General features: G+C 46.9%; 1 protein-coding gene across 1 annotated transcript in view; it reads right to left on the minus strand.

The window, feature by feature from the left end:
- Positions 1 to 8,527: 8,527 nt before the first annotated feature.
- The window catches only part of ARHGEF4 (Rho guanine nucleotide exchange factor 4), a 213,718-nt gene continuing 200,634 nt past the window's right edge, over positions 8,528 to 21,611 (minus strand). The window contains exons 8-16 of the mRNA XM_017728791.1: positions 20,446 to 20,625; positions 17,662 to 17,844; positions 16,488 to 16,667; positions 15,704 to 15,876; positions 14,258 to 14,387; positions 13,266 to 13,397; positions 12,094 to 12,337; positions 11,336 to 11,413; positions 8,528 to 10,121 (exon numbers count right to left, since the gene is read on the minus strand). Of these exons, the coding sequence (XP_017584280.1) occupies positions 9,964 to 10,121; positions 11,336 to 11,413; positions 12,094 to 12,337; positions 13,266 to 13,397; positions 14,258 to 14,387; positions 15,704 to 15,876; positions 16,488 to 16,667; positions 17,662 to 17,844; positions 20,446 to 20,625 (1,458 nt within the window). The 3' untranslated portion in view covers positions 8,528 to 9,963. The remainder of the gene's footprint in view (positions 10,122 to 11,335; positions 11,414 to 12,093; positions 12,338 to 13,265; positions 13,398 to 14,257; positions 14,388 to 15,703; positions 15,877 to 16,487; positions 16,668 to 17,661; positions 17,845 to 20,445; positions 20,626 to 21,611) is intronic.

Below are 21,611 nucleotides of genomic sequence, written 5' to 3' on the forward strand. Positions count from 1 at the left end.
TGCTTAGATGCAGTGGTAGATGAAAAAAGTCCTTTATTTTAGTTGAAGTTCTTCCTTGTATTGCTTCATCCACTGAAAAAGCGAACCAAACAACAGAAGCAAACCACCACCCGTAAGTACCACTGTGTGTTAGTGTTGTCAGGGTAGCTGATGGTACAGAGCTGCACCAGGGTACTCAGCATTGGCTGCTCTCCATGGAGCGTTCTGCCTTCACTGCTCCTTGGGTAGGAAGGCAAGAGCACTGACTTGGAATCACTCCCCAGTGCTTCAGCACAGTATTCCACACCGTTCATTTGGGTTTTGCTCAAATAGGTAAGCGCAGCAATCTGATACCACCACCTAACTCTAGGGTCAAACTCATGCCAGGAGTGGTGACTACCATGTGTGTGAAAACTCCCATCTTAGGAGCGTGAGCAATAGTGATGCTTCAGCTGGAGCTTGAGGGACGGGACAGATGCTGTGGCTGTGCCTGGTCCGTGGCTGCCCGGGCTATGTTTGTGCAGTGTTCCTTAGGAAATAGCCCTGATCTGCCCCAGCCTGCTCCAGCATGTGTCAGTCCAGGCAGGCTCCTCAGCCCTGTGGGCCAGGCTTTGTGCAGGCTGTAAAAGACATGGCAATTTCCGCTTGTTCACGTTATTCTCATTAAGAAGTGTCAGTTTCTAATCCTGTGTTGTATCAGCTCTAGGCTTCCTGCAGAGCCCCTCACGCTGAGGAGGTAAAATGCCACGGGCCAGGAACACCTGCAGCAGGGTTGGGCAGCTTGTGCACCAGGGCTGGCCCAGAGTCGAGCTGGTTCCCACATCTACTGGGAAGGAGCAGGGACTCTGGGCAGGCTGGGAGCACCTCTGCCCGGGGTGCTGAGGGCAGGTGAGGAGTGTCCTGTAGGCACAAGAGAGGGAAGAGGAACAGTGCTTATCTGGGGACAAGAAACCTTTTCTTGTGCAGGTTGCATATAACACTGAAACATCTGAACTTCAAACGTAGTAAGGGTCCATTTGTGATTTTTAAAAGTACTCTAGACAATTTATGGGCCCTGAAGTTTCAACATCAAGAAAATGACCATGACTTTTCTAAACTGATTGTGACTTTTGGGCACTTAGCAGGCAAACTGGGAAAGCTTTTTTAGCTGGCTGCTGTACAGACTTGTTTTAAGTAGAAGGGATTTGTTAGTGGGTTTTTTTAATTGTAATGCTATTATTGGCTGCCCTCCTGTCTTAAGATCTAAAAAAGTGAGTGCATGCAATGGAAGTACAAGAGGCCCCAGTAATAGTTTTCCATGTTTGTTATGAAATAGACACAGGTTTCCTTTTTATGACTTTTTTTAAAACTGTCTTAGGAACAGTTGTATTGGTACTTTTTTTTTTTTTTTTAAGTTTAGGTCAATGTTGTCTTCCAGAATAAGTTTTAAGGCATCACTCACTCCTGCATTGAACTATTGCATCAACACAAAGAGTGGAGATTCCATTCTGAGCCAGTTCAATTGTGAAAATTCATACTTTTTTATTTTTTATGCAATTCAATGAGTAGATGAGCTCAAGTTTAAATTCTTAAAAGCACGTTTATTGTAACAAGAATTGTTATGTATTAATACTTCAGTTTTCAATAAAGATTGACTTGTGTTGCTTATTGTGGTTTCTTTCCTATTGTCTTTGGTGACATCCTTCCGGAAAACATTCTGTGCTGGGGAACAGTATGGTGCATTTAAACTCTTCAATCTCATGGAATCTGGTGATTGATGGAAGCAAAGCAAATGCTGAAATGGGTTCAGTGACTTTTCTCGGTGAGGTTTCTTGATGCCTAACAGAACACAGTGGCAAAGGCTCCTCACTGGGGAGTAAGCTGCCCTAAGTTGTCCTGTCTGAGAGTATGGTAAAGATGTGCAACTCTGCCTTGTTCCCTTTTGAGACATTTCCTGGGGTTTGGGAGGTTTTATTTTATAGTTTAAAACAAAGGAAATGGAACAGATGTAGAATTTGACAATACTTCAGCATTTGCTTCGTACCAAATCCATGCTGTTTGATTGGAGAGGTGACAGCCCCTGAGCAGAAAGCTGTTATAAATCAGTGTCTTGAGTGTTCCCCAGAAGGAAAAGAGCAGAGTAGGTGTGAAGTGTGGGTAATTATCCTATTTCTTCAGTGTGTGGGTGGTTGTAAAGCTCTAATGTTAAAATGGAATTATGTGTATTTTGGGGGAACAGAACTAAGCTGCTTGAACTAACTGGCTATTTTCATTTATTGTAGGTCTCCAAAAATAACAATAACTTACCTGGTAACCTTCTGGAAAAAAGCAACACATGGAAGAGGAAGGTGCAACGTGACTGCATCAATCTGCAGGAATAGTGTTTCGTTGTCAGGATTATTGCTACAGGTAGTTTTAAGTAGTTGAGCTTCTAAAATTGTAGCCGAGCACCAGGGCTACCATGGACAGATTTTTTTCCATGTGTTTTACCTCAAGCTAATTGTTGGTCAGTTATCCTGGGATTGCTTTCATGTTACAGGTTGATAGGTTTGGGAGTGGGTTTTTTGCAGAGCACTGCAGCTAATGAAAATTCATAATCCTCAACCAGTGGGTTGCTGAAATCTGGTATGCTATAAAGGGAAAAGCTGTTCTTCAGAATGGTCCTGATCACTCTTGGGCTAGAGGGATTCTGATGTACCTGTTCTCCTGGGAGTCTCATGCTGTGAAACATGACTTTGTACTGTATTCAACACTTGTAAGGACATGGTACTGAACTCTTAAGTATCTATGTAGAGTTTCTTTCATGGTGGTTCTGAATGTATCCATGGAACTGCCAAAATGATGGGTCAGTAGCAGTTTGACTTTTCGCTCTTGCCAGATTGATTTTGCAGTGGCAGTGTAATGTGTGTTACCCTCCACCTCACTGACGAGTGACTATTGATTACTTGCTGTGGAGGTCAGATGTATTGATAAGCACACCCTTATTTAGGGGCAGCTTTGAACATCTGAGGACAGCCAGAGCCCCTTCCCAGAAGGTATCTGCTCAGTTAGTGATTGGTAGAAATCAGGCAAGAAGATTTGAGTTTCAAGTTTTCCTGTAACTAATTATGGGCAAAACTAAAATTTGCTGTTTCTAACATCTTGCTTTAGGTTCTAAACTCCATGGCTTGCTGTAAACAAAGTCAGGTAACAGAAATAGTTTCATTGGCGAGCTCCCTCGGAATCAGGAATGATGTATTCATTATTACTTAGATGGGGATATTTTTGTGTAGGAGTGGAAGGTGTTGCTGAATTGCATGGATAAAATGGATGACTTGTGTGTCGGAGGCTAAGTGCTCTCCAGGATTTTATTTCAGTATCCATCAGGCTATTACCTATCCTGCCTCAATCATCCAGAATAGAATGGAAGCCATGTGACCACTTTAGGTTTTTAATGTTTATTTTAAACAGCAGCCAGAAGTCCTTGGTAGCTGTGGGAAGCTGGGTTGTGTCACAGGGAGAATGGCAGATGTAGAGGGGAGGCTGTTGAGCATTGTGGGTACAAGGAACCCACAGCTGTGGTCCTTAGTGGGCTAAGAGATACTTCCAATGCAAATGTGATAGAACTTGAAACTGAGCAGCTCAGCTGTCAGCTTAAATTACCACAGCTGGACCTTCATTTTTGGGCTATAGTAATCTACTTTGTAGTGTTTAACAATAGCTTTTTCTTTTCTGGGCAAGAAAGGTAAAATATGTGGACAAACTGATGCTTCAGAAAGGAGGAGGGGAGCACGCCTTCCCCAAGTTTTGCTTTTGCCAGCCTTGTAAGAATTGTAATAATGTGAAGTTCCCAGTTGAGCTCAAATGCAGTTCCCTCTGCTTCAGTGAACATGTGGCTGTGTTTGGGGATAAGGTTTTTCTTGATGGTGTGATTTAGATAGCAGGTATATTATTTCAGGTTGCTAGAGGTTAAAGAAAAAGAGCCACAAATTATTATCAAGCCCGGGTAATGAGTGGGTGCTGCTTAGGAGAAAAGGGAAAGAAGTAGGTGTGGAAGGTTAGAAGGAACTTCCAAGCAGAATGCTGTTACGTAGCTCCGTGGGGTTATGGCAGATACAAAGGCTGATGCTGTATAGTCAGTAGTTACTGCTTTATGGGAGGATTACAGAATTATACAAGACTTAAAGTTGATAGCTTGTTTATTTCCCATCTCACAACTGTAAATGTAAGCAGTCACACACAAAGGTACACAGCTCTGGGGTAAGTACCACAGGTATTTCATTTGCACAGGCTGTGAAACAGGGAGCTGCTTTGGTAGCAAACTTGTGCAAAAGAGAAGCTCAGGATGTGCGGGAAGGAGGGGTGTAGTTGCAGGAGGAAAGATGACAGGAGTGCTAAGCAAAAAGAACAAGCAGCCTGCATTTTTCCTAGAACTGCCAGCACTGCCAAAGCCATGGGATTTTAGTGATGTAGCTTGTTAAGGAAATGTGTGAGAGACACGGGAGAAATTAAGTGTGAGGTGTTAATGGCAAGGCAGGGCAAGCTGGGATTGCTGTGTGGCTGGGAAGGAGCACCCTTTGGCTTCTCCAGAGCCTGCAGCTGTGTGGCTGTGAGTGGAAAAGCAGGTGACTCCAGGCTGCTGCCCTGAGCTGCAATCCCCTGCCTGTGTAGCTCTGGCAGGGTGTGCAGGAGGCATTACTGCCAAAGCCGCGTGCCTCCAGGCTGCTGCCCTGAGCTGCAATCCCCTGCCTGTGTAGCTCTGGCAGGGTGTGCAGGAGGCATTACTGCCAGGTCACACTGCTGGCTCCCACTTAGCACTGCCTTCGCTCTGACACAAGCTGCACTGATTGGTCTCTGCAGCCTGGAAGATTGTTTCCCTCCCCACACTGTCCAACTAAAAGAGCACCACGGTGCTTTCAGGGGGTTAAAATCAGCTGAAAACACTTCCATTTTTTTCAGATGATTTTTATCCACTGTCAGAGTGCTTATTCTTTAACCCATTACTTACCTGAAGACCTGACCATACAGCTTTGTTTAGGCTGGGAGCTCTGGAACAGGGAGTTTCTGCTGGTACAGGACATTATAGTTGATATTTGGGTCGTACCAGTGTGGTACTGCTGATGGCAGCCGCAGTGGCAAGTCCTGCCCACTTTGGTAGAGAATGTGAGTAGCAGCAGGCACAGGCTTAGCCTCCAGCAGTTGGATGAGGTGTGAGTAGTTCCCTCCTTAAAGCTTTAGGAGTTACTGTTCTACTATATTCACTGTCCAAATGGGCTTTGCAATTGCCATAACCCTCATGAGCAGGTACATAGTGAAACTTGACAGGAGAATTACAACAACAATTGGAGTAATAACAATAAAGAAGAAATTAGCACTTGCTGGATGCTGTCCCACCTCCCAGGCGCTGACAGCTGCAGAGTCTGGGTGGTGAGTGGTGCAGTACTTGTTCAAAAGACTGATACTTGCATACCAGTCTTGCCACAGACTTCTTGAATGATGCTGTTTAAATGAAGATGTGCTTCCACTACAGTTAATCTGGAGGAGCTCAGCCTGATATTTTGACATATCAGGTGAAAGGCCTTTTTATTTTAAAAAGCTAATTTCTGTCATTCTGGCATCCCAAGAAATGAAGTATTTTCAGTCTGAAGCTGAGATTCTTTTGTTACTCGCTGGTGCCTTGATTCTGAGTTAGCCCTGTTGGTGATGGTGAGGCCTGGTTTTCAGGTGTTTTCAGGAAACTGTTGGGACACCCAGGTGCAGGTGGTTGGCACATGGTTGGCTCGTGGATGATGGAGTGCTGTGCTGGCTTGCAGAGCAGTGTCCTGGACAGTGGGAATCTCCTGCAGTGGACTCAGTGCTGGACACAGATGGGGCTTCTCCCCAGCTGACACCCCACTGTCCTTCAGGAATGGACAAAACAGGAAAGATATTAAAGGCTGCTTTGGGGGAAGTTTCCTCTCCATGGGAATTGACCTAGTTCTGACTTTGAGTTAGGACAAAGACAGTTTGTGCTGGGGTTGATGCTATTAGAACTTGAACAGTGTATGTACCCACAGTGTCTGAATCAGGTATTCTAAACTAATACTTCAAAATATTCTTTTTTTTTTCCCTTTTTTTTGGGTCAGAACAGAAACTTCGTTATTTAGCAGCCACTGGTTCTCTTCACTTAAGTGGTACCTTCAGGAAATCATTCTTTGATTCACATGCTTTACATAATTCTGTGTTTTATTTGACCAAATGAAATCTGGGCAGATTTGGGTCATTAAGAACCTAAGAACATGGATGGTTTTATAAGAAGCTTCCTAAATGGGATAGTTACAGAAGGAGAGGAACAGATAGAGCCAACACCCCTAAAGAAAAAAACCCCAAACCACTCCTGACTCAACCTCTTTGTCCTCTTTATGTAACTCAATGCAGAACTGTTTTTCTGAGTAGTTCAGGTGGTTCTACCCTGAAATCCAGAAGGATTGGTGGTATTCAGACTCGTGTCAGGAGCTTCAGTTTGTTTTGTATGCAAATCTGCATTTCTGGCCCCTGTTGAAGGTTCAGCTCCAGAGAAAAGGATGCTGATGTCTCACGGCTCTGATTCTTCTTGTGGAACTGGCATGATGGTGTTGTCCATTTAGCTCAGAGAGCTTGTCAGAGGCTGTACTTGACCTGTTGTTCATACACCAGAAACCCCATTACCACAAGTTTAGCTGATGCCCTTGGGATCTGCTCTCTGTGCACACCCCCACTCCGGCCTGCACATGAGTTCACCCTGGTACTGTTCATTGGCAGAACAATGGGAGTAACCCCAGTCCAAATCTAAATGCCAGGGGAAGTAGGAGGGAACTCTGGGGTTGGTTAATCTGTTACCACCATCTCACACACGGGTGCACTTTGCCATTTAATGAGTAACTTGGGGGATGAGATAACTTTTGAGTGTCTAATCACTTAAAATCTAAGGAGGTTGCACATGATCTGTGACAGTTTGTTCAGGAAACACTGAGGGTTGTGGGAAGAATTGGGAAGTGGTGATGGCTATTAAAGGATGGTATTTTATGATGAAATCCTCTTCAAAGCAGTCTGTGGGGTGGGCATGTTGTGCACCAAGGGTGTGAGCCTTACCTGTTTCTCTGTGTTGATGCTGTAACTCCACCACTTTGTGTGATCAGCTTTTTTACCTGATCTCAGTCTTGCATAGGGGATTGGATCCTAGCTCCAAATGTGGTGTGCAAGACTAGAATCCCAACTGAGGACACTTTTTAGAAAGAGTACTGATAATCAAGTGGAGACTAGAATTCTTCCAAAAGTAATTAACTGTCCATTGACTGGGATGCTGTCTGGCCAGAGAAGTCTGGGTTGGCACTTCAAAAATTTCTGTAAAAAAAAGAATCTCTGTAAATCCTTTGTGCACACCGGTCAGAGATTAAGCCAGTTCTGGAAGAGCTGATAACTGATGTGATTATTTTAACCACTTGATGCATATTTACTGTTCAGAGTATTGCTACACATATGAATAGTAGCCAATTCCTGTGTGTGTTCCAGCGGGGGCATGGTTGTTGCACTTCACAGCTGCTGCACTCCACAGTCCTGTGCCCCGTCACCCCATTTCCCTTGGGAGAAGAGGTGAGGATTTCTACCAGAGTGACTTCATTGTAGATGTAAAGTTGAGTATATTAAACAACATTCTGCCTAAAACCAGATCAGACATTGCAGCAAGGGGGAGCTTTGAATAGATGTCAGCACTTCCTTCACACTGGGGCCAGAGTGGTTTTGAGTAGGGGTATAAAGAGCTTTTAGGAGAATCATCCTTGAGTGTACCCAGGTAGCAACTGGTCAAGATAATGAGCAATGTGATGCATTGTCACAGCTGGCCATGCTCAGTGTGGGAGGTGTGGGGTGTGATCCTGTATCGGGGAGGGGATTGTCCTCTGCCCCTCTACCCCTCTCCACTTACTACAAAGCTGATGATAAGCTCAGAAAATTGGTAATTTTAGTGCCAACAGGTTTTCTTCCTGGCCAATCAAAACAAACATGCCATGGATAAGGAAAGGAGGGTGCAGACACTTAGGGTAAACACAGAAATGATAATTGCCTTCTGTTACTGAGTGGTGCTGGCTGCAGCTGTCTGACATACCCGTGTGTCAGGGTCTCTTGGTCACCATCACCCTGTGTGGGTGTCTGTACATGCCTGGCTGTGCCTTGGTGTGTCTTCTGGGCCATGTGTGCCTCTGGGTGTCTTTCAGTGTCCCCATGTGTGTCTCTTGGGGTGTGTGTCTGTGTGCGTCCGTGGTGCTAACACTGCTGTAGCTGCCTGATCTCAGTGGCTTCTTAGTGTTTTTTTAATTTTTTTTTTCTTTTTCCTTTCCCCCCCCCCCCCCCCCCCCCCCATCCCCCCAGCATTGACCCAGTGTCCTGTCCAGAGCAGAGAAGGACCCTCTGGTCAGATCCCTGTGTCCCCGCTGTCCCTCTGCAGGATGGCTGCTCTGCGGTCACCTTCTGGCACAGCCCCTATGGAGCCACTTGTGGAGCTGCAAGAACACAATCCCCACAGTGCCTTTGAAAAGAAACAAGTTCACACAGATAGACATGCTGGAGACAAACACAGGCTGAGAGTCACTTTTACAAGTTTCTTTATGAAATTAAATGTTGCCCCTGGTCTTAGGGGGAAGATATAGTGCAAGAAGGACTTTGTACATGCTACTGAATTCAGATATCCCTGGATGACCAGACTTTGGTCAGCTACAGCATCCACAAACACTGGATTTCTGAGCTCTGCAGACAGTTAGTGCTCACTCACACTTGAGTTGGAATGAGCAGGTGTCTTCCTTCCACTGTCGCAGGATGTCTCCTAATCTAGGGAATTCAGTCAGTATGGCTTCTAACTCTCACTATGGTAAGGCAAATCTTTCCTTTTGCTAACCAAGGTTTAAATTCATTCTTTTTGGCCATTGTTTGAAACTCGGGTACTTAAACTGAGGCTCTTTATGCCAAATTTAGGCCTTTATAAAGTGGTTTTCCATTTTTAAAAGTGTCAGTAACACGCTTTGAATTTTGCATAACAGTGATGTTTCAGAGTTGAACAGCAGACTCTGACTTCTGGGAGCTAGGTTTGCAAATATTGACCTTTCTTTAAAAAAGGAAAAGAAAAACAGACAAAACAGGCATCAAGTTAACAACATCTGACAAGAACAATTACAGACTTACAAAATACACAGTTCTGATTTTTACCATAAATAAACACATTACAAACAATGAGCATTTTCATTGGCCAGGAAATATGGCAGAATGATGGAGAGATGAGAATCTAAGGAATTGAGTATGGTATTAATTAGGCACATTTTTCTCTAACTTATGTGACTCAAACCCACTAGAAAGATTCTTCGACTTGACTCATGCTGCAGGTTGGCACAGTTTAATGTAGGACATCGCTCACCGGTGGTGTTGGACTAAAGGAAGGGAGGAGGTCACAGTGCAGTGCTCACTGTGCTCTGAGTGCCTGCAGAGGCTGCTGCGTTAGTTGGACACATGGAGGAGGATCATATCTCTGAGAAATGCAGGGTATGGGGGTGGGCAGAGCAGAAGGGTTTTTCCCTCCTCTTCATGGACTCTGAACTGTTCTGAGCACAGCAGTGGCCACGGGGCCAGTGGGTCCATCAGCTGCCATTCTCTGTGACAGCTGCCAGCCAGCAGTGGTGGGCACAGCAGGAAGGAATGAGTCCAAATACAGCTGACAAGCAAAATCTCTTGGGCTGCAGCCTGTCCAGCTCCCTGCTGCGCGCTCCTGGAGCTTTGCCTGCAGGGCACCGTGCAGGGCTGGCTCCGTGGCACTGGCACTGATGCACGCGGGTGTGCCAGCGCCCACACGGCCTCACCTCGGAGCCAGCACGGTCAGTTGGGCTGCAAAATAAATAGGGAAGGCAGGAGCACATGTGCCATCCTCTGTAAACAAAGGATTGGATGAACCTGGGCTCCACTTCCCAGGACTGATGGATAAAGTGCTTTCTCAGAAGGGGTTCAGGCACAAACACGGGGCTGCCCCTATTTCCGGAAGGGTGTCAGCCTGCTGATGTTCTGCCAGAAGTTCGAGGGCTTGCGCTTGGGCTCTGCCAGCATGAAGACCTGCTGCTGAGGGAGCGTGGTGGGCAGGGTGGGATGCTTCTGCCGCATCAGGAAGTCATAGTAGGGCCTGGTGATGGCTGGGAAGAGGAGGAGGAGATGGGAAGCATGTTAGTTGAACACAGCTCCTTTCCCCCCACTCCACTATCTTCCCCAGTCCCCATTAAAGCTGCAGGGCTGTGAATTGGGTTTGGCTTACTGTTACCTTTCCTTTAGTTTATCCTTACTTTCAGCAGTGTCTTTTAGGATTAGGGCTCCTGTGGAAGGCCCAGAAATGTGCTGCACAACTGTCAGGTGTTCTGCCATCATGACAGCAGGGCTAAAGAGCTACAGCTCATGACTGGTGACAGACTTAACTGGTGCTTTTGGCTGTGCTGGGAGAAGCAGCTGCTGTGCAAGTGCTGCTGCTGCTGCCTGTTACAGCCTCCTGGGCTGGATTTCTGAGTAGGAATGGTCAGTGCCTGTGTGGTGGACAAGGCTGGCCTGTGCACTCTCCTCTAATGCTGTGCCCCAAGGGCTTTTCTCTGTTAGCATGGTCTGGCCTTCTTCCAAACTTCCCTGTTTGCAGACAAATCTTATTTCTGATGTATTTTGACATTTAGCCAAGCTTTCAGGAAATGTGGCTGGGCTTTAAGTGCTGGCTGGTACCACCAAGAGGAAGTGGTTGCCTCTGTGGGTTCAGAGGAAGCCAAGTGGCACCTCTTGCTCTGAACAGAGAGAAGGGCAGTGTGGTATCAACAGGGCTCTCTTCAGCCAGCAGTGCTGTGGGCACAGGAACCTTCCTTTTTTTTGCTTGACTTCCCTCTCCCCTGGCTGTTGCTAATTGTCATTGTCTCTGACAGGACAAGAACAAAGAGCTCTGCTCAAGCATGGTCCCTATGCCTGGCACTCTGCCCAAATTGCAAGTTTCAGAGCATCTTCCACAGGCACAAGTGCCCAGGCAGGAACAGTCCCTGCTGCAGTGGCCTCTGTGCATCATGGGGATTACTACAAAACTTGCCTTTTGCCAAAGGGAATGCCATACTGCTGGGAGAGCCTGGCTCCCAGGGAGAGGCTGTTGCACTGGCCTTGGAGCAGAAGCTGCTGGGTTTTGGCAGAGTGATGATTATTTGCAAAGTGGCTCTCCTGGAGTTAGGAAGAGTCTCCTGATTCCAGCCATCTCAGTCTACCAGGAACTGTAGTGCAGATTGTCACCATCTGGCCTTCTCAAGAGTTTGTTAATGCCACTTCACTGAAACCACTCCCATGTAGACCCCCTATTCTCACAGTGTTCCTGTGTTCAGGTGTAACTCACCCTTGGGCTTCCCAGCATGGTGCTGCTTACTGGCATTCAGCATTGCCTGCTTTTTCTGCACCTCTGTGATTGAAAAACCTGGAAGATAAAGCAGATTTTTGTCAGCAGCAGGTCATCATTTTGTACCTCAGGGCAAGACAGGGGTAGGCAAATGCCTGAGGTGAGAGGCCACAATTACTGCCAAGGCTGGGAGGGCAGAGCCTGCTCCCCCTGGCCTGTGCTGTGCTGCACAAACACCTCCCATGCAGGGTTTGCTGCCTACCCCTGGCCTACCCCCTGCCTACCCCCCTCCTCACTGGGAGGAGAAGCCAGTCCAGGCCTGTGGTGGCTGAAATCTTAGAGAGCACACGAGGCTGAATTAAAAAGGATTTCGACAAAACAACACAAACCCTCTTTTACAGTGAGAACCCTTGACTGAAGCTGTTCTGTATAGACACCTCCACGTTGGGCCCTCATACTGTTCTGGACCCTGTATGTAATGTATTGACTATTTTGTCAGCCCTGCTTGAACTCCTTAAAACACATCAGCCTCCCTGAGGACAAACAGCAGTGTTGGCTCGTGGTGGTTTGCAGTTTTTCAATTGCACAGATTCATTCAGAATATGCAATTCAGCAGCCCAGAGCTGCACTGCAGCATGGACTGGCTTCCCACCCTTTCACTCCTCAGGCATTAGCTGGTCAGTAAAAAAAGATGAAAACCCAAAAATAATACTAATAATTAAAAAAACTCCAGTATCTGAGCATTGCTGCTTCCATACCTGTCTCCTGGTCGAGCTGCACCTGCCTCCTTTCATTCTCAAATGCCTTCAGCCAGCGCTGTTTCTGCTCGGGCTTTTTTGCACAGAATAAATGGACTTCCTCAGTGTCGCGGCAGTGCAGCTTAAATGCATTTTTCACACTGATATTGAAGTCCTTGTCCTTCCCATCTTCTACATCCAGTATTTCCATGTCATCCATGTTGATCCGACTCTTATAATACAAGATGTCCCTGCGCAGAAGGTCCTGTAAGAGAGATCACAACAGATGTTGCTGTTTCTTGGAAATAATGGAGCATTTCATCTTCCTGGTACCTTTACAGTCCTGTAAAAGAAATGAATACTGGATTTGAATCTGTGGAACTGCAGAGTGCTGAGCTGCTGTGGGCACTGTTGGGAACCACATGGCTTGTGGGGTCAGGACAGGCTGGTGTCTGTCGTGAAGAAAGCTTGGGTATTACACGTGATCCCAAATCCTCATTAAGCCTCTGTCAGAAAACACTATTTGAATCCTTCAGTTCCAGTTAAAAAGAAAACCAAAAATACTAACTAGCTCTTGTTTTTTTGTTGACAATGAAAAGTAACTTTGAGAACAGTGATTTCCGTGCCTAAGTTAACTGGAGCTACCTGCATGCCGTGGAATATGCAAAAAAATAATCGGCACATTCAGTTCTGAAATTCCAGAGGAAGATACCGTTCACTGGCTCCGAGAAGGAAGATTTTATTACTCAGCTTAGGGGAAACAGCATGAGCTGTACTTACAGACTTACATGTGCTGTTAACATGGCCTTACTGACTGCCAAGGCCCACAGCTGTTCATTGAATCTGCAGCTTTTTCTGAATACAACACTAAGGTGGAAGTTCAGTTGAAAAACAAGGTAGTTAAAAGAAATTGTGTGACAACACTCATAACTGAGTAGTATAGAATAACCCCACACTAACCCCAGAAGCAGTGCAATGCTTTCCTCTTTTGCTGTGACAATTAGGCCAGTAGCTGATTGCTTTGCTCAGGTGCACAGAACACCCCAGGACCTCAGAAAAAAGACTGCAAGGAATGCACAGAGAAGGCTCAGTGCCAGGAGGCATGAGGCCAGGAAGCATTAAGGAAACAAAGGGATAGAGAGGGAGCTCACTTAAATCCATCAGCACAGCAGTAGCCAGCATTCATGGGTTACCTTCTTGCAGCAGACAAGCTGGTGATCGAAGAGGAAGAACATCCTCTGTTGGCTCTTGGCTTGAGGGTGGGAGATTTTGGCTAATTCCCCAGAATAGATGAGTTCTGAGCTTCTGACTAGGACATCTTCTCCCTGAGAACAGCACAAAGAACAAGCTGGGCTCAGCCATCTGAAAGTGGGAACCTGTAGCCCTACAGGAGAACCTCAGCTTGGCTGAGAGGCCTGAATTCCTGCCAACAGAATTCACCTGGAAATGAGGGAGAGCCTCTGTGCTGGAGGACAGTCCTTGTCACATCAGGAAGACACTGTGCCCTTGGCACCCAGGGAATGGAAGCTGAATTTGATAAGAACAATAGCCTTCTAAATTTTTTAAAATCTCCTTTTCCAGGGAGTCTGCTCAGGAAAGCTGCTCCCTCCCAGACAAAGGAGGCATAAGCAGGGAGCTAAGAATTTAGCCTGACATCCTCAGGCAGGGAGACAGTGTGGGTTTATTGAATCTAGTATTTAGGAAATTAGTATTTTGTTTGTTTTATTTAGCAGTTTTTTAATGGGTCTACAGGGAACCTTGGTTTCCTCTGTCACTATGCTCAAACTTGCCTTTCTGCAACAATAACCTGGCTTATTAAGAATTAAGGGGAAAGTCTGCCCATCTTGAGAGTTTGAAGTCACTCAAGATAAAATGGGGGGCAAGAGAAAAATAATAGAATTTCACTAACCTACATGCTGATTTCATTCTGCAAGGAAAATCAGGGAAGCAAAAATCCCAGGGAACATGCAAAGGCAGCTGGTCTAGCCACATTACATGCTAGACCTGCTTAATTGTACTAAAAGATAATATCTGTTTAAATAAAAAATAAAAGACTCCCCACAAAGATGGGCAGAGAGCTGAGGTAGGGCTAGACAGTGAGATGTCACTGTAGGGAGAAGCTGTGGGAAGGGCAGAAGAGGAGCAAGGTAGAACAGCTCATTCCTTGGGCAGGGAAGTCTCCTACCTCCCAGTCCTCTATGGAGCTCTGCCACTGAGCGATTTTGTCGATGTTCTCCAGCCGCCGCTTCCTCTCGTTGATGAGCCGAGCTACGTTCTTCATGGCGTTTAAGGCAGCCTCGACATCTTTAAAATCCCTGGGGAGGGGCAGAGGCGTTAGGCTGGGGAAAACAGCACATGGGTGTTGTACCTACACTCCACAGGAGAGCGGCCTAGCACGGAGCTGGACTGAAACCAGGAGTTCCACTTGCAGTCTGTCCCAGCTGTTCTGTGCTGGAATCAGAAGCACCTGTTCCTGTGGCAGCTTCTCAGACACTCACTGGTTTTGAGGCACAACTTATGGTCTGGTAACAAATCTAGGCCACCTTTGGGGAAGGGAAGGGGGTAAGGAATCAAATTTAGCTACAGAGATGTAAATACGAACTGCTGGAAGAACCTCCAGGGCTTTCCAAGTCTCATTTTCTTTCTGCAACATAATACAACTTATTCACAGTGCTGCTGTTTCCATGCAGGGACTGATCTCTGGTGCAGAGGTGGAGCAGTTCAACAGTAACTGGCTTGTTTCAAACAGGAGCTGATGGCTTATCTGGCACGGTAGGACAGAGGCTGATCTGCCCTCCCCCACACACCATCTGTGGCCACCAGCTACTTCTGCTGAGTTCAGAGCAGCTGGGAAGGAGCTGAGCTGCCCAACTTGGCTCTAAGGCAACTCTCAAAACATCTGTGCACTTCATTAACGAGCTTTCTGCTCCGAGGTCAGCTTCAGACAACATGCTTAGAGATTTAACAAGACATGCTTAAAACCATTCTGGGAAGTACCAGGGCTGCAATTAGGAAGGTGAAATTAAGTCAAACCACAATGGACCAATATCCATACTTTTATACAGATTTTTCATGTTTTCAGATACTTAATTAAGCGACAGTTGTTTGAGCCAAAGGTACTGCCTTCCCCCTGAAGCTGAGCAATGGATTTGGAGGCTTTGGAGCCAGCCCTGATGGGGCACCAAGTGTGCATGGCTTGACTGCTGCAGGGCACAACTTCCCACTGGTGAAGTGTAGCTATATGGACATTTTGTGATATATTCAACCAACGCTTTTGGAGGCAAAGTTCTCCACACCACCACCAGAAACATGCAGCTCCAAAGTATGCATGTGCTGGTATCACAGCTACATGAGCAAATAAAATAGAAAAGGGCCATTTTAAAGTGGACCTTGTAACTCTTGATCTATGACAGGAAACCTCAGTGCTACTCTAGTGGAAAATTACATATTTGACATAAAAATACTTTTTTTCCTGGTTTCTACAAGGTAACCCATAAGAATTGCGGTGTTGGCTGCAGTTAGTCACTGCCCTCCTTGCAAGATTCAGCACGAGCCCACTTCCATGAGAGCAGCCTGGCCCCTTCCCCCCCCCTCGAAGCAGCAGTGGAAGCCCCGTGGCTGCTGGAGTTACCTGTGCTCCTGGGCCGTGTACTTGAGCAGCTCTGCCAGCTGCAGGGGGTACTTGCAGATCTTCAAGGCCTCGAAGAAGTAAACGTACTTGTTCACCTTGGTGAGGCGCGACAGCTCCATGCAGGCGTTGGGGTGGTTGTTGCAGTACTCGGAGTAGATCTGAAACTCCGTTTGCTGCAAGGCACAGGGAGGGATTTACTGCCCATGTTCCCCAGGCCATGCCCTAGCACAGACTCCTGTGTGTGTTCCCTGCACAGGGAGCTGTTTGGTGATTTGTGTCCTCCCCTCCCCAGGCTCTCAAGCCCGGAGACCTAAAGCTGGGGGCAGGTAGGGTGTGTAACAGGTTCAGCACCTGCAGCTCATCTGAGAGACCCAGACACTTCCACATATCCTGGTCTGAGCTCAGCTGAATGCTTTTAGAGCCCAGAGCAGCCACAGCTGATCCTGCACTGACCTGAAAATATTATCACTGCAAACCCAGGTCCCGCTCAAGATTTTGGAATCTTCCTACATTTTGTCTGAAGTACCAAGGTCTGGCAGGAATTACAGTGTTCAGAAGATGAGGTGCTTTGAAAATGCTCTTTCCACAGCCACAAGAGCTACTGGATATTTCTTTGGGAAGTGGGGAGTGGTGGAACAGGGCCAGGGTGGGGGGTGGTAACATTTAGTTTGGTTGGATGGGTCTTTTTAAAGAAAGCTTCAGTTCTGTCAGATCAATTTCTAAACCCTCTGGCTTAATCCATGCTCAGCTACTACCCCTTACCCGTGAAGTCAATTTTACTTACGTATTCCAAGAAGCATGATCCAACCTCACTCAAATGTGGATGGTCTTTGTTAAATTTCTTCTCTAATGCTTTAACAAATTTCTTCTGGCACCTGTAGATGTCCTCAATATTCCCAAAGATTGTCTTCAGCTGTTCTTCCGTAAACATGTCTGCTCTCTTGCGACACTGCTTAATGTAGCCCTAGGAGAAAACCAAATTGGAAAGCTTCCTGGGCACCTGCTCTGTGGCAACAGAAAGCCTCAAGGACTGCAGTCAGATGTACACCAGGTTCCTGTATTTGCTTCCTGCAGAGATGTACCCATGTTTAACTATTATTTCCTCTAGTGTTACCCTAAACATGATAGAAGCAGAAGCCAAGGCACAGGCTCCTGGCAGCCCTGGGCGATGCTGTAGCCCACACCTGAAGGAGTCACAGAGCTGCTTTCTCTCTTGCTGAAAAGCCCTTTATGTGTGTGCAGGCAATGGGGTGCTCTGACCCCAGCACTCGTAGATTCAGACCATTGAAGTCCAGTTGTGGGTCTGGTTTGGGTGCCTGTGTGAGGAGCTGCCTGACTGACTCCAGGCAGAGGAGAGCACCAAGGGATGGGGGGACACTGCAGCAGGAGAGGGTTGTTTGTAAGTGTGTGCTCCTTGCCCCAGCTGCCTCTGCTGGGAGCCACTCCACTTTGGTACCATTGCAGTGGAGAATTCTGTTCCCACAAAAAGTCCAACTACCTCCACTCCTCCAATGTGTACAATGGATGTCTGTTAGAAGAGGTGTCACAATATTCAGCATATTTGACTGTAAAGGACCCAATTGGCTGAGCATCCCCCAGTTGTTTTGATCAGAGCAAGACTTGCCTGAAGGCTGGAGTTGCCGATTATATTACCTCAGAACATATATTAGAGAGGACAGCAGTGCTAGACATTTACTTTTCTCTGGCTTGGGAAATTCAATTAATTCCATTTAATCAGAGCACAAGTGAGTGCTCCAAATGCAGAGGCATTTGGGATTTTGCTGTAATGAATTGTCTTCTGTTTTCTGAGCATATAATACCATTCAGCAGAACCGGTGAAAATACAGTCTCTTTTTCAGAAAAGTTACCTGCTTAGCGTCCCTTTCTGGGCAAGACTGGGACATACTCCATTATCCTTCAGCCAAGTTCTCACAGTCCCTTCCCCTTTTATTCCTTACCTCACAAATGTCCTTCAGGTGCTTGATGTAGTCTCTCTCTGTGCTTATGATCTCATTGATGACGTTGGTCCTCATTTGGTCTTTGGTGGTCTGGCCCATCCCAAAGCGTCGGGAGTCGTCCTCTTTGCCCCCCTCTACCTTCAGGGGGTAATCTTCCATGGGCTCATCCTGGTTTACTCGAAGCTGTGCAGGCACACAAGATGTTCACTGTTTGTATTGCTAAACACAGCTCTGCCAAGGAAGTTTGGGATAGTCGACTGAAGGGCAGACGAAGAGTGAGCTCGGATAAGGTGTGAAGAGGGTGTGTATATTGCCTGGGAACATTTTCCCCTCGGGGAAGCTGAGGCCAGACAGTCACTTTGGGGAGGGTACTTTGAAGCCACATGGCAGCTGCTCCCACTGTGACATGGGTGCTTTTAAGCAGGCATTTCTTGTGGACAGAAGTCACAGAAATAATATGGAGTCCTTCAGGAAGAATACATAATCAGGACAAAAATGGTTTATCGAGTGAAATTTTCTTAAATATATGAAGGAGCACTTTGGGAGGGAGGGGAGAACCAGTGGATGGTTGGGTTTTTATCTAGCTTTATTGTTCTCATACTGTCAATAACAGATGGCCCTTCGGTATCTGCTTCCTCAGGATTATTTAAAGAGAGTTCATTGCTAAAGTAAAAGCAGATAGAGCTGCCTGTGGGCACTGCCATGGGAAGGAAGGGCACTACATGGCAGGGCTGTGTGGGACTCTCGGTCCCCCCATCAGATGGCAGCACAGCACGAGCAGAGGGAAGCACCAGGTTGAAGCCATGCTGCGCTGCAGAGTCTGCTCTGTCACCGCCGCAAAGGGCCCGAGTTAAAGCTGGCACGTACTGGGGCATTTCACTTGTGAGCTTTCTTTTTTGTAGAACTGTTGGAGCTCTCGCAGTGCCCGCGGGAATACTTTGTACATGACTCAAAGGATCAGTCCCAGCGCAGAGAAGGAGTGAAAGATAGGAAGTTAAAACACACATAATTATAGGAATTTTTAGTACTGTGACACAGAACTGCTGTAAACTTTTAATGTAGTTTCTTCTAGGCTCTATGACTTACCACTTGATACAAATATACCTACATATAAAAAACAGTGCATACCCCTCCCCTGTCAACACAGGCACAGATTACATTTACTCACTGCTGAAGCCCTCAAGATGTGCAATCCTGGTTCTCCTTCACAGTGAGCAGGACATCGGCAACACTTAAACTCAGACCTTGGCCTGAAACTCATGTGGAGTGACAGAGTCCTGCAGACTGACCCAAGCTTTGAGACATCCCAGCCCTCCCTGCAGTGAGCTTGAGAGTCGGTGGTAATTAGCAGGAAATCTTCGCCTGGATGCTTGAGTAAGTGTTGTAATTCCTCTGTTAAAAGAATTTCTTACTCTGCATCCCTAATGGCTAGTACTAGTCTGCTTTACTCTAAGATATTATGGCAGATTTTTTTCCAGCCAGGACAACAATTCAACTTATCAGTAACATGAAAGAAAAAAAATCTTTGTTTTCATTGCAAAAAAAAAAGCAGTTTTGTCCCCACCAGTGCTGAGGTCTTGGTACTCTTACTTGCAAAACATTCCACTGTTGGTAATAATTATCCAGCTGAGATCATCTCCTGCAACCTGTAACAAAGCATTTCAAAACTTCTCCAAGGACTTTTGCTACAGACACCAGATGACCTCGTGTCACCTCCTTTCAGCTTCACCTGGTTTTGGGTCACTTGTGATCTGAAGTGACCTGGATAAAGAGCTAAAGGGCTGAGAATCTCTGCCCTTAGACACCTAATTGCCTTTGCAGCACTGAGGAGCCTGCCCCGAGGTGGTGAAAGGTGTCAGGCACCCACACCGACAGTCACAGTCAGGAGAAAGGAAAAAAGCCTTTCTCCTCACAGCAGGACAGCAGAGCACAGCAGTTACCACCCTCCCACACTGCTGGTTTCCCTCCCACTTGCCCTGAGAGCTCAGATGTGTTTCAGAAAGCTCAGCTGGAAATTAAGCTTCTGCAGCGTGCAGTTGGGACTGTCTGGGCTGGTCTGCACAGCTGTTCTGTGTGGGCTTTGTAGCTGGCACCAAGGGACAGCTTTGGCCCACAAGCACTGAGTGTCTCAGATTGCCCCAGATGACCGCCGGAACATTTTTTGTGTCTTTCTCCTCCATTTTTAAGTGCCTGGAATACAGTGCTGTGTGACAGCCCAGCAGCCTGGTCTAAGACAAGGTGTGTGTGTGAGTCAGGTGGGTGCATACTTTGGACGTGGCATTGCACTGGCCCCAGCACCAGCTGGAGAGAGGTGTCTTTGGTGCCATGCTCATCTATATTGCCTAAGTGGACAGTGGAGTTAAGACCTCTGCCAGCTGCATCAGGGATTCCTCCAGGAGAGTGTTGCTTGCTCCTGGAAGCGGATGCCATGTGCTTGGGCACAAATCAGCCTATCTACAGATAGGTTAGCAGGAGCCAGGCTGCAAACCACCAAACAGGGCAGCTCCCCAGCTGACATGGCACAGCTCAGCTCCACTCCAGTCTGGAGCTGAACCCTTGGCCCTGATTTACTCATGTAGAGGGAGTTCTCCACACTGGTTGCTGCTCAGCCAGGAGGGCACCCTGTACTGTAGCCACTTGTAGAGGAAGAGTACCAAGACATGCTGAACCAACTATCTCTAGCAGTGAAAGTCTGGAGGAGTCACAACAGAACATTAAACCTTGAGAAGAAGAACAAACACCTGGTGCTAATGGAGATGGCGCAAAGAAAGATCAAGATCTTACCCGAACAAAGCTGGCTGGAAACCAGCCTTCACTGTCCAGAATCCTCCCCCACCACCACTCCTTGTTGGTGGCATCCATTACTTCGATGACTTCGCCGGCCTTGAATCCCAGCTCTTGGTCATCCATGGTGACATGGTCCCAGAGGGCTTCTGCGTACACCACGCTGCCATCGCTGATGAGCTGTGGGCAGAGCAGGTCAGACTGTCAGTCCCCCCACGACAGCAGCACCGTGTGCCAGCGTGCCTGCAGCTCTGGCAGCACGTGCTGGTAACTCTGTGCTCCCATGGGCAATGAGGAGTTAGTGCAAGGCTGGCAGTTGCTTTGCCTGACCCTGCTCTCAACAGCATTTGCTCAGAATCTCTTGGACACACTACATTTACTACCATAAAAACATAAATTCTGGTATTTCATACTGCTGACTTTGCCTCAGCCAGTAAACAAGGCTCAGTGGTACCTTGTTTGTGGAGGATGCTCTGATGCTGCCAGTGCAGCTCCGCTTTGGAAAGCCTTGAAATAAATAAAACCTTGAGCATCAATATTTAGAGATGTACTTCAGAGCAGAAAGCATTTGGAGGCCTCAGAGCTACTCTGGGATGGATAGAGCCTGAAGCCTTTAAGGTGTTTAAATGTAGCACTTAAGGTGCTTAAAATAAGACTCCTGGAGAGTTTTAGGTAATTATACTGAGGAACAACAGTTATTTACTACATGCCCCATAGAGGCCCTACTCTAGGAAAAACAGGACCCCCAACAATTAAAAAAAACAGAACCAAAGCCCACGTGGCTGGAAGGTGCAAGGAGGCTCTTGAGCACAGTGATGCTGTGCCTGATGCCATTCTTGACCAATCACACCTCAGCTGTGCAGTAGCCAGGTACCACTTGGGTGCTGTTGCAGTGGTGTGTCTGGGCTGGTCCTGCTGGCCACTACAGCAGGAGTGCCCTATGCCACTGGTTTGTCAGGTCAGTCTCCCTTGGATTTCGGCAACTACAGAGTACATGCACAGAGTTCTCAGGGCATGAGTGTACCTGGGACTGTCTGAACACCAAGGATTTCCCCAAGAAAGCAGAGTGCATACTGGAGTTCTGCTAAAAAGGACTTGGCCATTGTGGAGTGGCAGTGAAGGCCTATTTTTCTCCAGGAAAATGATGCAATGATGAATTATGGGAA

The sequence above is a fragment of the Corvus brachyrhynchos genome, unplaced genomic scaffold, assembly GCF_000691975.1.
Source record: "Corvus brachyrhynchos isolate BGI_N302 unplaced genomic scaffold, ASM69197v1 scaffold223, whole genome shotgun sequence".
NCBI lineage: Eukaryota > Metazoa > Chordata > Aves > Passeriformes > Corvidae > Corvus > Corvus brachyrhynchos.